Source organism: Siniperca chuatsi, linkage group LG12 (genome assembly GCF_020085105.1).
Source record: "Siniperca chuatsi isolate FFG_IHB_CAS linkage group LG12, ASM2008510v1, whole genome shotgun sequence".
In the NCBI taxonomy this organism is placed as follows: domain Eukaryota; kingdom Metazoa; phylum Chordata; class Actinopteri; order Centrarchiformes; family Sinipercidae; genus Siniperca; species Siniperca chuatsi.
Genome location: NC_058053.1, coordinates 21,394,980 through 21,417,617, shown reverse-complemented (window position 1 = coordinate 21,417,617; position 22,638 = coordinate 21,394,980). Strand labels below are relative to the sequence as shown.

The 22,638-nt window shown below is 40.4% G+C and overlaps 1 protein-coding gene across 2 annotated transcripts; it reads right to left on the bottom strand.

Moving 5' to 3' along the window:
- Nucleotides 1–1,429: 1,429 nt before the first annotated feature.
- Nucleotides 1,430–22,552, bottom strand: cwc22 (CWC22 spliceosome associated protein homolog). Of its 2 annotated transcripts, none has more exons than XM_044216128.1 (20): nucleotides 22,444–22,552; nucleotides 20,795–20,845; nucleotides 20,482–20,705; nucleotides 19,047–19,294; nucleotides 17,968–18,222; nucleotides 17,164–17,292; nucleotides 16,557–16,725; nucleotides 15,532–15,585; nucleotides 15,247–15,382; nucleotides 13,959–14,165; nucleotides 13,784–13,846; nucleotides 13,603–13,692; nucleotides 12,055–12,136; nucleotides 11,662–11,722; nucleotides 8,840–8,917; nucleotides 7,588–7,740; nucleotides 7,303–7,430; nucleotides 6,727–6,828; nucleotides 3,432–3,628; nucleotides 1,430–2,174 (listed from the first exon to the last, which is right to left on the bottom strand). In XM_044216128.1, exons 2-20 carry the CDS (start codon nucleotides 20,841–20,843, stop codon nucleotides 1,639–1,641), a joined length of 2,961 nt encoding a protein of 986 aa, XP_044072063.1. In that variant the 5' UTR covers nucleotides 20,844–20,845; nucleotides 22,444–22,552; the 3' UTR covers nucleotides 1,430–1,638. The 2 variants fall into 2 exon arrangements, with proteins under 2 accessions (XP_044072063.1, XP_044072064.1); XM_044216129.1 differs by having other exon boundaries at nucleotides 22,328–22,478.
- Between the last annotated feature and the right edge of the window lie 86 nt (nucleotides 22,553–22,638).

Below are 22,638 nucleotides of genomic sequence, written 5' to 3'. Positions count from 1 at the left end.
AGAATATAAAGAGTCATTTCACATCTGGTGTTGACTGTACAGCTGCATCATGATCATAAATGCATTATATTCTTATTACATAAAAAACACTAGCTTTCTATTTTAATTTTAAACTGCAGTTGTGTGTGTATCTTTGAAGAGCTTATAAAATGACAACCCCCCCTCAAAAAAAAACATCAATATTGAGAAAAACTACAACATTTCCAAAGTGTGCTTGCAGCTTTGTGAATGTCACAGGAATCTCTAGTTGTTGGCTGGTTGCTTACACATTATTTGTATTTTCAAAGTGGAAAGAAATGCGTTCCTATCAGAGGTGGGACAGAGTCATTGTTTTGCAAGTCTCAAGTATTGGCTAAAAAGTCCAAAGTCCAAATCTAAAACTTTGTGTTTCGAGTCCTTAACAAGTCAACAGGCTTTCCAGTCAGTTGCGAGGACTCAATGACGTGGTTGCCAGAATGTTCCTAACAGTTGTTACAACACCATCAGGGTGGTTGCCTGGGCGTTCGTTGCTAGGTGGCTGCTAGCGTGTTTAGCTGTGGTGATTCTGGGTGTTTGCTAAGGGCTCCTGCAGACTTCGGTATTTTTATTTGTCATGTGCTTCATGCTTTGTATTAATTTATAGATATTTTTCATTTTTATAAATACTCAACATTATTACTGATGTATTTTCTTCAATACCCCTGATCTACACATATGAGAAATATATCTGTATATATTCTAATATCACAATTCTTCTGTTTATGTAGGTTTTTATTTTACACAAACTTTGGCAATGTTAACATCTGTTTCCCATGCCAATAAAGCCCAATTGAATTGAACTGAATATATTATTCATCCTGCCCAGTTATTGTCAAGACTCACACTTTAATGCCTTTGTTCATTATCTGTGATGTAAAAACAGCACATTTCCACGATTTTAACGTTATCTGCACTTCACCCCCACCCCAGTACAACCTTTATTAGGCTACCTGTTTTTCTGCAAACTCGCTGGTTGTCCTTGAAATAGTCAAGAATTACACAAGAAATAGTCCAGCACATAACCCTCTGTAAAACCACAAATTGTTGTTTTTACACTTCTGTTTTTGTACAGAATAAACAAATGAGATGTACCACGTTAGTTTGTAAGCTTTGAAAATGCTGGTAGGTATATTTTTTAACCTTTGGACGGCGCCAGGTTATCTGTTTCCCCATGTTGTTATGCTAAGCTGAGCTAACCAGCCACTGGCTCCAGTTTCATACTATACATACAGGCAAGACACCAATCTTCTCATTTAACTCTATTACTCAAATTTCCCAAAAGTACAAACTATTCCTTTAATGCTCCTTTGATGCTGTTTTGGTGGTGAGAACAGTAGCTTGCTGACTGCACAGTAACATAAAATATTGTGGGATTGGATCGGAAGCTGGAAACAGTTGAAACAGAAACTGATTAAAAAACATCTAAAGCAACTTTAATGTTTTTTTTCTGCATTTCATCAACAACAAAAATTAATAATAGAAAATACAGACAGACAGAGAGAGAGGGCGAGAGAAGGGGTCCCAAATCCAAAACACCAGTGAGACAGGATGAATTAAGAAGAGAGGGATGACAGAAGGAAAGGATGGAGACTTCACTTCAGGACAGAGGGATGAAGAGTCTTATCTCCTCCTCCTCTCCTCTCGCTCTCTGTTCCTGTCTCTGTTCTCTTTATTCCTCTCTCTATCCCTCTGTTTCTCTCTCTCTCTCTCACTCTTCTCCTCATTCTCTCTCTCTCTCGCTCGCTCCCTCTCTCTATCCCTCCCCCTGTCTCTCTCTCTCTCCCTCTCTCCGTCTCTTTGTCTGCTTTGAACGTCCGTTTTTCGCCTCCTCTCCTCCTGCTCCTCTTCTTCTGCTCTTTCATCTCGTCTGCTCCGGCGGGGCCCCTCACGTGCACGCTCGCGCTCCTCTGCTTCACGCGCACGCTCCTCCGCCTCACGTGCACGCTCACGCTCCGCCTCCTCACGCGCACTGCCTTTTCTGTCCTTCCTCGCCTGCTTCTCGTCGTTACTATCATCCTCGTCGGCATTCTTGCATCCGGCTCGCTTCTTGTCAGAGGGTTTGTCCTTCTTCTTCTTCTTGTCCTTCTCTTTCTTCTTCTTCTTCTCCTCACTTTGTTCTTTTCTCTTCTTCTTCTTCCTATGTTTGCTGTCCGAGTCTGGAGGAGAAGCGGAAAAATATAATCATCAATCATCCATTAATCTGCCAATAGCTCCTCCTAAATGTTACACACTGGACCTTTAAAAAGGCAGCTAACTAACAGAAAAGGAACTGTTCAGGACTTCATAATCCAGAATCCCTCAGGCAATAAGGTCACCGTCACGTGCTGCAGCTGAGCAGCTAATTAGCGAGCTAGGCAGCAAACTGATGTAAGAAGTGCACTTTTCCCTGGTGAATGTTTGTTTGGTCACTTGTTCGCCAAGCTCAGGTGCAGGACAACTTGTTCATGTTTGTAAGTTAGATGAGAAGGAGACTTTAGCATGAAAGCTAACGTGGTTGTTGAAAGTCTGTGGCTCTTCTGTAGCAGACTGCTGTCCGGCTGTTAGCCAGTGTGGCTGCCTATGATACAACGGTGACATTACAGCTCTATGTAAATATAGTTTAAAATGACGTGATTTGATTGACTGTATGGAAGTAGTTGGGTGTCACTTCTGACTGTGTTAAAATTTGACAAACAAATAAATTCTGTCATTAGAAGTAGCTTTTTCTCGCCACATTAGTTCGACACAAAAAAGAAAGCTTTTCTTTATTTTGGAGATCTGGAGACAATCTTACATGATTTTATTATCTAACGTCTTGACTAATGCAACTCTCCTTATGTGGGCAGTCTGTTCTAGCTTGCCTGCACTCACCTTCACTGGTTACCACTGAAATATAGAATTGATTTTAAGATCCTTTTATTTGTTTTTAAAGCTCTGCGAGGACTGGCACAGCCTACATCTCCAATCTCCTCAGTCCATATTCTACATCCAGACCCTTCAGATCCTCTGATCAGATACTCCTCACCAAATCCACATTCTCACGCAAAATCCAATTTTTGTTTTCCATTGCTGCTCCTAGACTGTGGAACAGTTTACCCCCTCACTGTCAGATCTCCCCCATCTATTGCCACTTTTAAATCCCAGCTAAAGACTCACCTTTATACAATTGCATTAGTCCCCTTAATTATTTATATAACAATAAAACAGTTTGAATTTTGTTTGTTATAGTTATTTATCTATTTATTTTTGTTTTTGAAAGAATATATTAAATATGAATTTCTCCCTTTTGGTTTCTGATTTTTTTCTAAAAGGAGAACACAGGACATGATTTCCAGAGCAGATATGTGAGTGGTAACAGAAACAGCAACCATGCAATTTAATTTCAGTTGGACTTTAAATAAATAAATATATAAAATAAATAAATAAGGATGTACCTGAGCTGCTGCTGCTGCTGCTGCTGGAGGAGGAGTCAGAGTCTGAGGAGTCTGAGTCTGATTCGCTGGATGAGTCTGAGGAGGAGTCAGATGAGGAAGAGGAGGCTGATGAGGACGAGGAGTCAGAGGATTCCACTTCCTGGTTTTGAGTCATGATCATCTTCGGAGCGTTCTTCAAATGTTCCCTCAATTCGTCCCTGAGAGAGAGAATAATGTGTGAGAAACGTACGTATGTACAAAACAGTGGACAGTTCAGTGTCATTGCTTATTGTGTATGTGTGAATATCTTAAGTTCCAATGAAGAGAGATCTTAATGCTACATCCATCAGATATGCGATCATACTCAATCGTAGAGAATACAGAATTTAAGCATATGGTCAAAGTGCTTGAGCCCTGCTACAATGTGCCTTCACGTGTGCATTTCAGTCAGTCAGTTCAGGAATTATCAACAGTCTTACGATGGAGCATTACTGACATTTGTTATTTATTTATTTTTTCTTATTAACAATATGACAGTATTTGAGTGCATTAAATGTTACAGTAAGAATCATGGCCAATGAGCCACTGTTTAATGTTTACATTTTTCAAAATAAATTACAAAAATTAATTTTTTTGTTTTCCCCGGTGCACCGAAAACGTGACCCTAAAACCGAGGTACATACTGAACTGTGAATTTTGTGTACCGTTACACCCCTAGCTTTAACTGTGCTTATGCTTCATGTTAACGCAGCAAAAAGAATTTCCTCTTGCGGGACAATAAAAATCTGAACTGAATAATCGATATGAATGTTTCGACAGAATTGAACATTTTTTTAAATAAAATTAATTATTATTATTATTATTATTATTATTATTAATTCATATTACACTTTTACATAGATACTATCTGTGCAATTAATTCATACACAACTTTAGAATCTTTACATTCCTTCTGCAAAAAGGAGATTGAATCATTTTCTCATTAATTTCATTTTTGTACTCATTCAGTTAACATTTGGACTCAAACTGCCTTATTTAGTTATAATGAGTTATAATGTTTTGCTCTCCGTCACAGAAAGTATCTACATCTCTACAGCCATACACCCACTCACACACACACACACACACACACACACAAATGTAGAGTCTAACAATCAAATTGCCCAAGAGACACAGCTACAGTGCATCCGGAAAGTATTCACAGCACTTCACTTTTTCCACATTTTGTAATGTTACAGCCTTATTCCAAAATGGATTGAATTCATTATTTTCATCAAAATTCTACAAACAATACCCCATAATGACAACATGAAAGAAGTTTGTTTGAAATCTTTGTAAATGTATTAAAAATAAATAAAAAAAAAAAATCACATGTACATAAGTATTCACAGCCTTTGCTCAATACTTTATTGAAGCACTTTTGGCACCAATTACAGCCTCAAGTCTTTTTGAGTATGATGCTACAAGCTTGGCACACCTATTTTTGGGCAGTTTCTCCCATTCTTCTTTGCAGGACCTCTCAAGCTCCATCAGGTTGGATGGGGTGCGTCAGTGCACAGCCATTTTCACATCTCTCCAGAGATGTTCAGTCGGGTTCAAGGCTGGGCCACTCGAGGACATTCACAGAGTTGTAGCCACTCCTTTGTCATCTTGGCTGTGTGCTTAGGGACGTTGTCCTGTTGGAAAATGAACTTCACCCCAGTCTGAGGTCCAGAGCGCTCTGGAGCAGGTTTTCATCAAAGATGTCTCTGTACATTGCTGCATTCATCTTTCCCTCGATCCTGACTAGTCTCCCAGTTCCTGCCGCTGAAAAACACCCCCACAGCATGATGCTGCCACCACCACGCTTCACTGTAGGGATGGTACTGGCCAGGTGATGAGCGGTGCCTGGTTTCCTCCAGACATGAAGCTTGCCATTCAGGCCAAAGAGTTCAATCTTTGTTTCATCGGACCAGAGAATTGTGTTTCTCATGAGAGTCCTTCAGGTGCCTTTTGGCAAACTCCAGGAGGGCTGTCATGAGCCTTTTACTGAGGAGTGGCTTCCATCGGGCCCCTCTACAACACAGGCCTGATTGGTGGAGTGCTGCAGAGATGGTTGTTCTTCTGGAAGGTTCTCCTCTCTCCACAGAGAAACCCTGGAGCTCTGTCAGAGTGACCATCAGGTTCTTGGTCACCTCCCTGACTAAGGCCCTTCTCCCCCGATCGCTCAGTTTGGCTGGGCGGCCAGTTCTAGGAAGAGTCCTGGTGGTTCAAAACGTCCATTTATGGATGATGGAGGCCACTGTACTCATTGGGACCTTCAGTGCTGCAGAAATATTTCTGTACCCTTCCCCAGATCATGGGGCATGCACTGTTAACTGTGGGACCTTATATAGACCGGTGTGTGCCTTTCCAAATCATGTCCAATCAACTGAATTTACCACAGGTGGACTCCTATCAAGTTGTAGAAACATCTCAAGTATGATCAGTGGAAACAGGATGCGCCTGAGCTCAATTTTGAGTGTCATGGCAAAGGCTGTGAATACTTATGTACATGTGATTGTTTTTGTTTTATATTTTTAATAAATTTGCAAAGCTTTCAAACAAACTTCTTTCACGTTGTCATTTATGGGGTATTTTTTGTAGAATTTTGAGGAAAATATTGAATTTAATCCACTTTAGAATAAGGCTGTAACATAACAAAATGTGGAAGAAGTGAAGCGCTGTGAATACTTTCCGGATGCACTGTATGTTATCAAAAACATAACCTTGTTTTGTGTTGAATTTCAGACTTTCTATGACTCTGTAAAGTCTATAAAACTGGGTTTCTGGGTTTAGTTTTGGCTGAACTCAACACATCCATATTATGAGATGATAAGCTTCCTAGCTACTGTAGCTACCAGTAGTTACAGTGTTTGCTACAGGTCTGATGGTGCTGACTGAAACTCCGGAAAAAAGGATTGAACAGCCTCCTGCAGCAACAATCCTACTTTTAGTTTATAGATGTTTATCATCTCCTGACCTCCCTGCCTACAATCGGTTACAAAAACATTACTGTTTATGACAGAGGAGAGAACATATGCAAGACTTCTGTAAGTGAAATTTAAGACTTGTTGATACCTTCAAAAGGCCTTTATTTAAGGCTTTTTTGAGGAAACTAAATTCAGTGCTTTTTATGACTTTCCAAGACCCTGTTATAGCAGCAGATTAATGCCCAGGGTTTTGGACATATTCAACAATCCCATATGACTGTAATGTTCAAGCGTCCTCAGATTTTTGGCTATGTTGTGTGTGTACAGTATGTGTCTGTGTATATATGTTTGTATGTGTCCCTTACGTCAGTCCTCCCAGTCCAATAGAAGTGAAGAAGTTGATGGCGAAGCGAGTGTTTCTGGGATTATCACGAGGAAAAAGACCTTCAAAGAACGGCTGCAGAGTCCTGAAACACACACACACACAAAAACAGTTTGCAGCTTGATATGATGTTTGTGTGTTGCGTTGTGTGTTATTCTTCAGTAACCCACAGCACACCCTCCAATCATCAGAGAATCAGTGTTGTTTCTTCATATTTTGGCTCTTTAAAAATTAACTTTGTGTTGTGGCTGTTTGTTAACCTTGGCATAAAAGTTAGTTTACACCTCAAACAAGTAAGTGGACCAACCACAGCCAATCACACATTCTTCTTATTAATTTTCAAACCTTATTGTTTCTATCTCTGATCTTCAGTCAGAATTGTTGTGTTATATGTATATAATATGTTCATATTAAATCCATGTTGTTACTTTTTACTATTTGAAGCTAACAAAATATTTACCTTTGTATCTTTGTTATATTGTACTGTCCATTACAGCAAAATAGTCAGTATGTGTGTGTGTGTGTGTGTGTGTGTGTGTGTGTGTGTTTGTGTTCGTACGGGTCTTTGAGCCTCTGATTGAGTCTGGGAAGGCCCATGTAGGCACAGAGCTCCTGGAAAAGGATCTTCACAAAGATCCTGCTAGACGAAGTCGTGGTCTCCTCACTCATCCTGATACACTCCAAAACCTGGTCGAGAGACATTCACAAGACACAGCACACAGAGAGCGAGAGCGAGAGCGAGAGCGAGAGAAAGTTATTATGAAGATAATCAATTAGAAAGTTTAGTTTAGTCAGACTGGAATGGATTTAATGTGTGTGTGTGTGTGTGTGTGTACATCCTTACACTCCAGGGCACAGAGTCTGTGTAGAGCAGGTGAGCGAACAGTCGAGCCACGTTCCTCAGTTTGTTGGTCTCCAGTCGGTGAATTGTTTCGTACTGCTCCGAAAAAATCCCCTCAAAACTCTCCATGTACTCCTTCTTCAGCAGACAGAACCTCTAAACACAAAAGTGTTAACAAGTGTTTTCAATTTGTCCAATTTGTATAGGACTTGATGTGCAGTTGAGCAATAATGATAAAAGACCTGCAAGGCTGTCATCAATATGCATATTCAAAAAAACAAACAAACAGATTATCCCATAATCTGATAAATCGACCAGGCCTAGATCCAATCACAAAACGCGTCATTACCATGACTATACATTGTCAAAGTCAGCCAGTGATGTGTGACTGTTTTTGTAGCTGCATGTTCTCAAAAGTTTGCAAAGAAAAGAAAAACTGATCAACAGAGAATCAAGATTTGGACAGAGAAATAAGCCTTAATTGTTCAGCAGTCCAGCACTGAACGTGTGTTCCTACTGCAGCTGCTTACACCTCCACACATGTGCCCAGTGTCAAGGTTCAAGTCACCTTGTTGAATGTGTGCAACTTTAGTTCATTTATTTATATATATATATATATAAAAGATATAATTTTTATTTTAAAAAAAAATCTGGTTTATATGGTTCTTTTGGTATACTCAACAACAACACAAAAGAAGTATGAAGCAGGGAAAACAGGTAAGTTTTGAGATGCTGTTTTTGTTCACTTTTATATATGTCGGTGTATTTTGATGCCGTTGTTCTGGACTACTCCTTTTATGTCAAATTCATTCATTCATGTGAACCTTTAATTAATAAATAATAATTCAGTACTCTTGTTTTAGGTCTTTTGTCTTTGTGCACACTGACATTGGAAAGTGGCACAACAAAATTCATCTGCAAGAGTTTTAATGAAAACTGTTGTTTTGGATTATCCACAGTAACAGGGAAATTGTGTCTGGAAGGAGATTCTGCTGCAGAATTTTCTAAATGTACTTCCTTAATACTATGAGCGCCACAAACTAAATTCTATTCACCTCCATTGTGTCGGGCTGAAAAATATCTCAAAACCTGTAAACATAAAACTAAAATCATCCAACTTGATAGATACCATAGGTATTTTTTTGTAATTTTGTTGAACAGACCCATTAAAGTAAGCCTCCCTAAATCAATACAATGTTCTCACAAGTATGGTAGTGTGTGTGTGTGTGTGTGTGTGTGTGTGTGTGTGTCTCACCCCAGCCAGCAGACCAAAGAACTTCTCGTAGGTTCTCTGTTGAGCGCAGCAGTCCAGGATCATGTTACACAGCTCCTTCTGCTCACACAAACATAAAATATCTTATTAAAAGAGGGAATGCATTTATACAAAAATCACACATTAAAGTACACATCATGTTGATCAAACTGTTCATGTAAAATCTGAACTGCGGTGGAAAAGTTTTGGGGCCAACAGTTACAACAGTTAGTTAAAAACATTAAACACTTTGACTGGCAGTTCATGTTCAGGCTTGTCGAACATCTGATTGGACGCTCTCTGAAAGCTTACTGATAAATGGGGTTAAAGTTTAAATTATGACTTGTGACTGAGTGCAGCAGCGAGGTGTAAAATCTCAGTGGTGGGTTACATCCAAAGTGGTGCCAAGGCGAGGTTCGACATCATCACTCAGTCTGTGGGAAAACAATGGCTCCAGCAAATGTGTTTTGATCATGTGTGATGTGTAGAGTATGTGCAGCTGACATTGGGGTTGGGTCGCCGATGGCTGACAGTCATCGACCACTGAGCTCTCTACCATCGTAACATCGTGATTCGTTTAGATTTTTGCTTTGGGAAATGTGTGTAAAAGTTTAAGAGACAGGTCAGTCGAGAAGTCTCTGTTTTTGTTCAAATTAGTTAACATGAGACACTTTCAGACGTCTTGATTTTATTTTGAAAGCTTTGTGAGTAAATGCAAATGTGTTTTCGCCTCAACAAACACCTCGGTCTCTCTCACACTTAACAGCCACACTGACAGAGGCTGTGAGAAGACTGTGTCAGAGGACAAGCATCTGAGTGTGTGTGTGTGTGTGTGTGTGTGTGTGTTTTCCAGCTGTTGTGTTGAGTGATTCAGTCCTGATGCTGATGAAACTCTGGCTGACAAGGTCATCAGCTCTGACACACACACAGAGTTGGTTTCAGTATACTTGTGAGGCCTGACTTTGCCGCATACAGCCAGTGTTTCCTCTCAGGTTCTCTGTGGCTTCAGATTCAGCTACATTGATGATTCATGTCATTAAAAATCACATCCTCTGCATAAAAAACATAGACATGAACAGGTGATGATGTCATGATACAACAGATGTGACACCTCCCAAAATGCCTCAATCATTTGTTCACCAGTTGATCTCTGGTTCTCTGTAAGATAGTCAACTAAAGCAGAGTCCAACACTTCTCCAAGTGTTGATCATTGATCATCATGTCCATCAGCAGCAACGGTCACATGTTTTTAGGTCAAAGTTTACAGTGTTTAACTTCTGGTACGGAGTGAGAAACTGAGGGCAGGTGTTGATACTTTTTCCCCACAGTCTGCATGCGTTTGAACAAATGTCAATGACATATTACAGTTAATTGCGACACGTTTAAACGTTTAAGTTGCCTTCAGATGAAACTCTTCGGAAGTACATGATGTGTTTGGTGTTCAAGTTGTGAGAACACTATTGCTAGTTGACTGGATATAAAAATGCCTTGTTCCACGTTCAATGCATTTCAATGCCATAACGGAACAAGAAGAGGGTAGACAACAAAAGTGATGAGTAAAAGGTAACTTCAATGGGCTCCATCAGTTTTAAAAACATCAGCTGTGTCACAAATGGTGAACTCTTACTTCCTACAGTGGTAACAAAACGTTACTTCCAAGTCCAAGGAGCACATCATTAGTTGACTAAATTATTTTGTGGAGCTGCATGTTACATAAACGTTAGCTGCTCTGTCCTGCTCTCTATTGGATTTGAAGACGTTTATACTCCAGCAAGCCCAGCTGATGTTTCCCAAAATAGCGGTATGTCTGGCAAAGACATCGAATAGCCCTCATCCTAAAGTATTTTCTCTTGAAGCGTTAAAAGTGAAAACAAACAAGTATGTAAGCTAAGCAGTCAAAAAGGGTCACGTTAGCATGAAATAAGAGTATAGACATTTTTTCTCATCATACCTGTAATAGTAGGACTAACTAGCTTTACTCTGTAATACAAGAACAATCATGGATCATCAACTGGTGAGGACGCTAACTTTTTGCCTGGGACCTGTTAGCTTTAGCCTCAGTCTGTTAGCACGGTACTCAGTATGTAGCCATCAAGTGCATGTTTAAGACCCTTTTACAGGGTTCTTGTTTTAATATGAGTCAACTGGAACCAACTCTTAACACTGCTGATCAAATCTGCCAGAGACAGTTGCCACTTCAGCCGACAAAATCAACGATCGATGGCAAGAAATGAGACGCTGCTTGTCTGAAGAGGTGTTGAGGAGCCACACGTCATGAGTGTGAAAGTCAAACACACAAACATACAAACACCAACACACACACAAACACAGCTGACCAGCAACTGTCAACACTGAACTATTACTGTTAGACAATCTGACATCAGGACCACACACACACAAACAGATGTGATACAACAGACAGCGTGTTTACACTCATGTGGAGACTAGTTTTCTAAAGTTCTCAATCCACACTGAAACACCCAAAAAAATCTCTTCTTCTTCATCCTTTAGTTATCAAATAGTGAACTTGTTTATCACCGCCACCTTCTGGTCAGCAGTGTGCAATAAATCATCACATTTCAGAAGCTGGAACCAGTTTGGAAACATTTTTGCTTAATAAATGACTTAAACGATTAATTGATTGTCAAAAGTGTTGCTGTCCAGCTGTTGTCATTCCAACACATAAGTTAACAACTGTATAATGTGTGTCAGCTTGTTTTATGCATCTATACTTCAGAGTCTCTGGTATTTTCATATTTATCCTCATTAATGTGTGTTTGCGTCAACAACGCCTTTTTACATTGGCCAAGTGTTTGTGGACTCACCGTCTGGCTGTCAGGAAAGTCCATCTTGATCAGTTTGTGAGCGCACTCCTCGAAGTCCAAACTACAGAAACAATTGATAAATCAATCAATCAGTAAGTGCACATCAGTGAGCTCATGTGTGAAATTCTGTGTGTTTCTGTATGTGTGTCATTTTCTCAATGTGTTTCAGTGTTTCATCCTGTTCTCCAAACCTGTGAACTGTTCTTCAGTGAAACCATGGTAACTAGGCTGCACGCACACGCAGACACACACACACGCAGCTTTAAACACAGTTTTAAATATTAGTCCATCAAATATAGAAGGAGCTGTAAATAACTGCCGACACCCGGAGAGACAACTGAGTCACTGACTGTGTGAGTGTGTGTTACTGTGTGTGTGTGTGTGTGTGTGTACCTGGACTGTATAGCGAGGTAGATGGTTCTTCTGAAAGCAACCAGGTTGACTTCTGTCTGATCAAAGATTGTAACCTTCTCATCTGAGAGAGAGACAGACAGAGTGAGAGCGCATCTTTAAAAGGTCATCGAGGATGCTGTTTGTGTATTATGTTAAAATTAGGTTCATAGCAGAATATTGAAACAATGATTAATATGAGACGATAATATGAGAATATTGAACAAGGTGTCCTTTAACTCTCCATCTGTCTACACAGGCTTTAAAATGGAATTTCCCTCCATTTTACCGCTTCATTTTTAGATTTTCCTCAGAAAAGTTTGATTTGTGATCTATTTGACAAATTGTATTTTTGTTTCTTGGTTTATTAAAGAGGCATTTCAGTGATTTATTGCTGAACTGCTATAAAGTTGGGGAACTTGTTAGAGACAGATTAAAGGAATAGTTTGACATTTTGGGAAGTTCGCTTATCCTCTTTCTTGCCAAGAGTTAGATGAGAAGATCTCATATCTGAACGATAAATATGAAGTTACAGCCAGCAGACGGTTAGCTTAGCTTAGCATTAAGACTTGAAACAAGGGGAACCAGCTAGCCTGGCTCTGTCCAAAGGTAAAAGTTAAAAAAAAATCTGCCTTACAGCACCTCTAAAGCTCACCAATTAACACATTATATATACACACAAACTCAGGACTGGACAATAAATCTAAAAGTTACCAAAACTGACACAGTGGCTCTCTAACTGACCTAACTTCAGTCGTTTGTTCGATTAATTCCTTCCTTCAGACGGCCACCTATCCCTGTGATGCATCTGGAAGTACCACAACGAAACCCTATAGGCATAAGATCATAACCAGTTTGCTGTGTGGTTCAAGTCAAGTCGGGTTTGTTCCACCTAGCTGTTTTATGTGATGTAATTATGTGTCAAAAACTCCACAGGGAACCTTTAATTAGCAAGCTTTAAATGAGGTGGTAGGTGGATTATTATTATTAATTTTGTTTGTAAGAGCCAAGCTATTTCCCAGCTTCCAGTCTTTACGCTAAGCTAACCATTTCCTGGCTGTAGCTTCATATTCAACAGTCAGACATAGGAGTGGTATCAATCTTCTCATCCAACTCTGCAAGAACGTGACAAAACGTATTTCCTAGCATTAGTCCTTTAAAATGATACAGCGGAGGCTGAAATATCCGGACTCTTGGTCTCTAGTAAGGGACCAGCTCCAAAAACACTGGGTCCTACATTTCCCACAATGCAACTAGAGAGCACCTTTTTCTTTAATCCCTCCCAGCCAGGTAAAGAACCACTTCTTTTAAACTCCACAGCACCAGTTTGTAACGTGGGCTTTCTGTTTAAAATTTGCTGTCAAGCCCAAGCTGGAGATGACATCACTATGACATCATCAGGGTTATTTTCTCAGACTTGACAAAAGCCCCTCCAGAGCCACAGAAGACATTATACAACTATTTTCACACACTGAGCAGTAAAATCAGTGGAACGCGCCTTTAATTTGAGAAAGAAAACCTCTGTTCAGCAGGTCAACCCATCTGTCTCACCTTCTCCCTCCTCCTCGTTCTCTTCTTCATCGTCTTCATCACTGCCGTCTCCTTCCTCCCCTGAATCGCTGCTCCCCTCGTCCAGGATATCTGTCAGGAGGTGACATCTGATTGGTTAAACTGTGAAGGAAGTGACAGCTGAATGGAAAGTTATGAGTGTGAGGTTTGTGCGCATTCTCACCTCTTTTAATGGTTTTGTATTTCTCTTCGTTCTCCAGGAAGTCTGGGTCCATCTTAAACACATCTAAGTGAACACACACACACACACACACGTTAGGGCTACATATACATACTTATTTCTGCAGAGAGTTGTAGAGCCAGGTAGAGTCCCCCCCCCCCCCTTCTCTGGAGCTTACTGAGGATGTCTTCTGGGTCGTACTCGTCCTCCAGTGGCAGCATGTGGGTGAACTGGTCTTCCTCGTCCACCAGGTCCAGGCCCTCTGGGATCACTGGGTGATCTTTGAAACCGTCTTTCCTGATAGCAAACATCACCTCGATCATGTACTGGACCCTCTTATCAATGGCCGACTCATGGAGGACGTTCCTGAGACGCTCAAATATGGCTAAAAAGAGAGACAGGCAGAATTTGTAGGCACTTTTCTAATGACTTGTGCTGATGTTTGGGGTCTTTTTGTTGTGTTTTTTTGTTGTTGTTTTATTTGGAAAGCCCGATTCTCCTATAAATGCAATACTGTTTAGTATGGCTGTAACGGTTCGTGTATTCGTGCCTAACTCTCTCTCTCTCCCTCAAACAAACAAACACAAACCAAAGGAAGCTTCTTGGTCAGGTTGCAATTGGCCTGCCTCAACCTTTAAATGTTTGGGAACATGAACAGTGTTCTGAACAGTGACTCGGCATGAACCGAACCATGACTTCTGTGTACCGTTACACACCTACTGTTTAGTGTAACGGATCGGGTTGAACTGGTAAATTTCACTTTCAAAATGCCATTTCACAAAACCAATTTGTCATTTCAATATCCAATTTCCCTTTTCAGGTTCCTTTTTAACATTTAATTATGGTTCGATTATAATAACCATTTATTTAATTTTTTTATTTTCCATTTTAATTTTAATTCTGGGTAAAATTAGCCTCTATACAGAAACATTCAGGAACCGTTAAAGGAAAAACACTGCTAGTGCTGCTGCTGCTGCTTTAATGCTAAAGTTAAGGTGCTGAATTCTGTGTTGTAAAATCTCTGGCACACTCAGACTAGGTGATACATGACCATCACATTTTCCTCAAAGTAACATTTAAGAGTAACTTAACACCAGGCTGAAAAGCAGTATTTTGCTACCCTCTCTGGTTGAAAATTTCAAGCCTGTTTCATCTCTGACATGTGCTTTGCTGCACCTGTAAGACCCAACATAGATGTAACAGTGTCCTGAAGCACATCTGTACGTCACTACAGCAAGGTGAGAAATTAAACCACTGGAGGTCCGCAAAGACATGAATTTCAGGGGCTGATGAGGTACTCTTTAAAGTTGCTTGTTTTGTCCAACGAACAGTTCAAAACTCAGCTGGGACCAAAGATGTGATAACTGAATTAAATGAGCAATCGATTATCATTTCAGCTCATTGTCCTCATCTCAAACTATGAAGACAACGATGATAATCAGTTTATAGCTGTAGCTGCAGTGTACCGTTTATTCCTCGCGGGGACACCTCGGTCAGTTTGAGTCCGCACTCCTTCAGGAAGGCGATGGAGACCTCCACGCTGTCGTCAGTCGGACGCTCCAGCAGCAGAGTGAGCATCTCCAGACACAAAACCTCATGGGCCTGAGGACAAGAGACATCGGAGCAGAGAGAGAGAGAGAGAGAGAGAGAGAGAGAGAGAGAGAGAGAGAGAGAGGCAAAAACATTTCATTAGAGATGAACATCAACACTCAAACCCTCCATCAATGTTGAAGTCACACAGCAGGACCTACCACGTTCTGGTTTATGAGATGTGCCACAAACTTTGAGGCTGTCAGGCACTGTTGCTGGAAAACGAAAGACAGACTTGGTTTTAATACACCTTTAATACAGCTAATAAAGCCAATATTTATGATAGGAAACGTAATACTAATTTAACTGCCAATGTTAAGAAAAATTTATTTGTGCTTATTTGCCACAAACAGATAATGAACAAACAGTGCAGACATTAGCTGCAGTTAGATAAACACAAACATTGGACTATGTTTAAAACTTTCCTGTACTGCCAGTTGTTTCTCTTATTTAACTCCAGTTTCTTTCTTGTCTCTGTACATTGGACTCATAAAGTCACTTAGAGTGGAAATCTCACAATTAAATTCACAATCAATACTCGATTGATTAAACAAAAAGGAAGCACTAAATTTGGGATCTTACTCCAGTGACTCATGTCCTTAAGGCCGTTGAAATTCATTATGAATCATAACTGGCAGTCAAGCTAAATGGTGTTGATGAAGGTCACTGTCTGACAAACAGAAAAAAAGCAGAGAGTACGCAGCTTCTTGATTTCAAAATGTTAACTGAGAATAATGAAATAAAGTGTACTTTACTGACCAACATTACTGGTTAGGGAAGAAAAAAGCAGAGCGCTGTGTTGTTAGTAACGTTATGTCTCAAGCAGCGACGTTAGACCTGGGAAAAGCCACTGTTACCCAAAACGCTGTACGGCACAGGGCTTTTGAAATGAATGGATCGAGTTATTTTCTTCACACGACCGGTTAAAGTTTTGAAATTGGTCAGCCGGTCTCGTTCACTAGTCCTGGAGTTTGGTGCTCTGCTCTGCTAACAATTGTCTCCAGGTGATAGCGTATGACGTATTAACAAAACACCTCACCTTCGTCTTGCAAAGACAATTATTAAGTTATTAAATGCACCATGCGCCTTTTTTGAAAATGAGCTACAAGGAATCACAATAATAATTGCACTTTTCTGCTGATCCACTAATCAACAGCTTCAGACAGACACACAGACAGACAGGTACCTTGAGGTTGCGGCGGTAGCTCTTCCTGAAGGTCAGGATGAGGCGTTTGAGAATCAGCTCTCCAATCTGTGGGAACTTGGAGTTGATGATGGCGACAACAGCGGCGTAAACATGAGTAAAGATGGGAGACGCCGCCTGAGCCTGCAGCACCGAGCGGGCCAGCGGACCCCTGACAGACACACAAGTACACAGTCACAGGGGAAGTCAGACAGCACATAACCTCCAGACTTTTCTTTCTCATGTGGGATACCAAGTAAAGAAGGTGTCTCTGTTTCCCTCTCTTTAATCAATCACACTAATCAGGAAGTGTGACTTTATAGCAAAAACAACAAAATAGTTTAATGGTGTCCAGAAATGCCTGATAGCTCTTTATTGCACTATATGGGTTTCACTTGAATCTGTAAGTTTCATTACATCATTGAATTCATTTCCCTACTAGTCTGAAACAGCTAGAACAAACAAGGTTTCACTTCACGTCACATAAACTTCTAACACTATACCTTTACGAAGTTGTGATTTTTATTACGTAGCTGCTGAAAAATGTCAATTTTGCTGTTAAAGATGTGTGAATATGTGAAGTTGTTTGTTGGTGTGTGTTATTGTTCACCTCCCCCTGACGATATTCTCCTGCAGCAGCTCCTGGATGATCATGACGATGTTTGACACGTTGACTTTGTTGATCAGACCATTGATGGACTTCTTCAGAGCCTCCCAGCTCATCCTCTGATAGGCCAGGCTATACAGGGGGCGGGGCATCAGTAAGAACACACACACACAGATTATACAGCGTTGTTTAAATAAACAGTCGAGATTTCAGTAACATCTCAGGTCCAGAGTCAGAACCAATTAAAACCACTGCTAAAGGTTACACTGTTGTTTTGTTTTATGCAGTTGTGTTCAGGGTTTACAGTCTGCCAGGGTGGTGCATTCAAGTGTTGGTAAGACACTAGATTGGCTTAGATTTAAAAATCAACTGCTGAGCAGTGCGACATGAAAATGAAAAAGTGAATATGGTCATAACGCCCATGTTTGCTTTTCGTTAGACGTCTAGGTTATATTTTCTGAAGGAGCTCATCAAAGCAAACAATCAAATCTCAGATGTGAGAGCGTCCCTGAATGCACCACGCTCAACTGTTTTACCACTCAATGATAACTCTACACTGACCCAAAAAAGTTGTTTATAATGAGGTAATTAAATGTTTACTATGATGGATTATCTCTCTGCAACAAGTTTCAAGTCTCCACATGGAAATTTTCATAGAAATGAACTGAAAAATAGCTGCCTGGAAGAAAGAAAATCAATCTACAAACTGATGGACCTGCAGGAATGTTAAGTATACAGGATTTGTAGTTAATGAACAAAAAAAAAAACTAAAAACTTAACATCTATAAAAAATGATTACACTCTTACCCGCTCTTGTCAGTGATTTGCTGCTGCATCATGCGTAGCTTGGCTGGGGGGATGTAAGCTCCACCGGTCCTCGTCAGGATCGGGTCGAGCTCCTCCTTCTTCTTCTTGACTGGCGGCTGGTCGGCCGCCACGGGCTCCCTGTCTGTTGGAGGGGAGGCTGAGCGGCCTCGCCTCCTGTGATCTGACTCTGCATCCCGATTGGTCCAGCGGTCAAAACGCCCGCCCCTGTCGTCACGGCGATCGTCATAGCGATCGCTGGGCAGAGCAGAGAGGAAGAGAAAACAAAATCTTCAAAAACTAATTTTGTTACTTTTTTAAAATTATGTTTCACTTTGTAATGCAATTGTTCACTCAAGGCTCACCTCAAGCCTCCTTTAAAAAATAAATAAAATAAAAAACACCTCTCAGGTCTGAACTGGTCTGGTGTGGCTTAAAAATGTCTGATGGTTTTAGTGGTTGGAGCATGTATATGTTTACTAATGCAGCAAGATATTGCCATTAAAGAGACACTATTTTCCAGGTTTTTAAAAACATTTAATGAAATGGAAAGAGGAGAGATGAGTGGACGTCTTTAGTATTGTATTAAAAATTTACAATTCGTATAATGAGTAATATTGCATCTATTCTAAATAAATCTGTATGTCACATGTCAGGCAGTAATGTAGCAGCGGCACAGCAGTCTTTGTTGATATCATGATTTGGGGCAGGCTGGGACCACAAAGGAAATAAGTTAATTTAACTTTTAGTATTTTAATCCTGCGTTACCCTTTAACTTTTGTACAAAACACTTTTTGTAGTGTGTTGTTTGTGTTTCTTCATGTCAGTGTTTCATGTTGGACTGAATCTGTGTGTTTCTGTTTGTTTCTTTTTTTGGTGAATATTTGGACAAGTGTGTTATGTGTAGGGTGTTTTATGACAGAATTACAAACAAAAACAAAAAAGTTTTATGACCCAGTTCCATAAATAAGGGCTTTAACATATTGATCACGTAATTTTAAACTAATAAAAAGTCACTTACTGAAATTTCTACAAGCTAATCAAAGGATGTGTGGGTCTTAGCATGTGGCTCTGTCTGTTACCGAGTATAGCGTCCTCTGTCGTAGCGGTCCCGGTCTCTCTCTCTGGACCGGTCTCGCCCTCTTGACCTGGACCGGTCCCGTCCCCTGGATCTTGACCTAGACCGGTCCCGTCCCCTGGATCTTGATCTGGATCCGTCCCGTCCCCTGGATCTTGATCTGGATCCATCTCGTCCCCTGGAGCTTGATCTGTCTCGCTCTCTGGACATGGATCTGTCTCGCTCTTTGGACCTGGACTTGGATCTTGATCTCTGGACAGCAAATAATTGAAGAGTGTCAGCAGTCTTCATATGTTAAAATGATCTGGACCGTCCCTGAATTCAGGACGGACTGGGGGAACTCCTCAGAGAACACTGGACCAACAGAGAAACATGCTGCCATTTTTAAAGTCTGAGTTCAGCTGAGTAAGAGGGACAACACAGCAGCTTCTGTTCAACTTAGAGTCAGTCTCGGTTAGTTTCTACTTTAAGTAAAAGCTTGTAGGTACCTGGGGAGATCACGTCTAAGATGACAGTAATAGACACACAGTTCTCTTCTATATGTGATTCTGTCAACAAGCTGCAAGATGTTTTCAGTATTTTCTTCACTGGTCACCAGTCTGTTTCATGAAGCAGGCCAGCTAAATTTAACCCTCACTGCTCCGTCCCATAAACATGTCTTGATGTCAAACCATGCTCTGTTGCCATGGAAACTAACACTGCAGACCAGCCAACTCAGCATAGCTAGCTGACTCTCGCATCTACAAGAGCGATAAAAAGACTCGCACTGATCTGAGCTCTCAGCTTATGTTTGTTGAGGAGGATGTTATCGCTGGCAACGAGATGACAAGCCGTGGAAGTCGACTGAACAGTGTGTGGATTCTACTTTATCCAGTCTGTCCCTGCCAGGTAGCTAACGCCAGCTAGCTCGCTGTCTGCAGATGTCAGGCTGATGTCTTGTCAACACAAACAGTGCAGATGAATTAGTAAGCAGACGTTCAGTTTCTGCCCGGTCTGTGCTCAAAGTGATAATCAAAGTGGATCCATAGTTGTATGGGATAGAATAAAGTTTTTTAAATATGAGATAGAATACATTTTTTGAAATATGCATACGATCTATTATATCTCATCTGTTTTGGGAACGCCAACGACAATTCAGGATATTGTGAATCGAAATCAAATCAGGAGATTATCGCAGCTCTCCAGCCCTACACGTTACTGCTTATATTTGTCGCAGCACTGCTGTCACAGCAACACTTTCCCTTTCAGAGATGTTATTCCTGCACATGCTCAAATGTGAAAGTCTACATGGCCAAAAATTTATAAATTCTAACCTCTGAACCTGATTTTAGACACCAGACTTTTCTCTTTTACGTGGCCCTTAACAACAGGAAATCGACAGTAATCAGTGCATGTAAGCACATGAGATACCAGTAACATCCACATTAATCCCTGCTTACTTTGATCTGAGCCACGCTGCTCCTAATCTTCCTCAATGCCCCATGATGTTCATCCTCATCATCATCGCTGCTGCTGCTGTCTGAACTGCTGGACGCAGGACTCTTGGAGGGTGGGCGGCCTGCAGGACTGGCCTGAGGAGACGCCCTCTCTTTGGGGCTTCTCTCGACCGAGCCGGTCTGTTGGGGCCTCTCTGCTGTTGGACTGGACTCGTCTTCTGAAGGTCCTGAAGACAGAAAGAGAGAGAGTAGCGTTATCAGATGAATATTAAAACTACAGCTACTGTTACTAAAAACAGCAGCAGGTTTTACTCACCACTGGGTTCTTTCTGCGCAGGACTGGGACTTCTGCCTGGAGAGTCCATACCTGAAAAACACATATACACATTTATGACTACAACAAATAATATTATATAATAGTATTATAACAGCCATCACAGATCAACTCACACAAAAAGAAAAGCAGAAAGACTCTGCTGATGAACGAAGAGTCCTTATTAAACAGCAATATTCCACTGTGGAATATTGTCATTTAATCCCACGAAACAACCCGAACCAACTAACGCATTAGTCTGTCTCTCAATACTTTCTGATAACCTAGTCTGTGGCTCTCAGCCCCAAAACCCATTGGTTTCTACTGAAAATGTAAATCTTTAAAAATGTCTCACAAACATATAGTTTCATTTTAAAAACAGGCTGAGTAATTTCCTTAAAACAGCTGGACACTGTAGTTTTTAAACAAACATTACTCAAACGGGGGGGAAATGTTTTTTGGGGACTAGTTTCAATGGCGGATTAATACTCTGAGTATTTATGACAGCAGGAAACATTTTACTGTGATCATTACTTCAAAAAGATCTTGGTTGTTTCTGCATAATTTCCATGTTCTCATCTTCTGAAATCATCTGAAAGGTCTTGGTTATGATCCAGCTGGCTGTGAATAACTTCTCTTTTGAAGGATTGGGTTTACAGATGTGTTGCTCTGATAAACTTTAAGCCATCTTTGAATAACTTTAAAAAAAAAAAATCCAAAAAAATCAACAACACTCAAATCAAACCAACTCAGATGTTCATGTACACAGACCAGGGCAAAGGACATTGATTGTCGAAAGCAGGGCTGCAACTAACAGTTATTTTCATTATCAATTAATCTACAGATTATTTTCACGATTTGGTCTATAAAACATTAGAAAGCAGTGAAAATGGGAAATGCCTATAACAATTTCCTAAAGCTCAAGATCTTCAAATAGCTTTTTTGAAGGACCGACAATCCAGAAAACTTGCTTAAATGCTCACATTTAAGATGCTGGGCTCATCAAAACATTGGCTTTTTGACTTGACAACTGAATTAAACGATTATAACACTACTTGCCGATTTATTTTCTGTCTTTCGACTGAAATCGGTTCAGCTCTAGTGACAAGACACACTGCTAATGAGTTTTTACAAATGTTGTTTTTCTGTGCTGTCTCAATGACAGATATTTCCGAACCGCAGCAGGTAGAAACGAAGTTCCACAGCTGCTGTTTTGATATTTGGGTTAACTGACCCTTTGAAGACAATTTAACGTGTCTGGAGAGTTTCAGGAAATACATAACTTATCACTTTTAAAAAGGAGTTTAGATTTACCTTTAAATTAGCTAACACTATGTTAAGTGACCATATCTTCAACCGGATATAACTAAGCTAAATAAATAAGTCCGTACGTCTAAATTAGTCATTTAGGGTTACTTAAAAAAAAACAAAAAAAACAATATCATCTATAACTGCAAAACCATCTCAAACGAACGTCTCAGTTTTATCGCCATGTGTGTTTGGATGAGCTAAAGTTAGCTACTCTGCTAATCCTACCTTAGCTCCAGCTAGTTAGCTTAGCTGCTAAAACCTCCAGACTTTTCCTTCTCCGTCTTTGAAGAGAAACTCTATCTTTTTACTTGACTTTCTTTGGCTGTAAAATATCCTCTTACCGTTCCGTTTCCCGTCTTTTCGTCCCTTTAGAAAATCAGTGTCGTTCTTCTGGCGGAAAACTTCCTACAATAAACCAAAATACTTCCGGTCAGGGTCAGGGCTAGCTTCCGGATTTCATAATAAAAGTCTTGACGGGTTTGAACGGAGCGGCTGTTTTCATATCGCCCCCTGGTAGTGATAATAATAATTCTCCT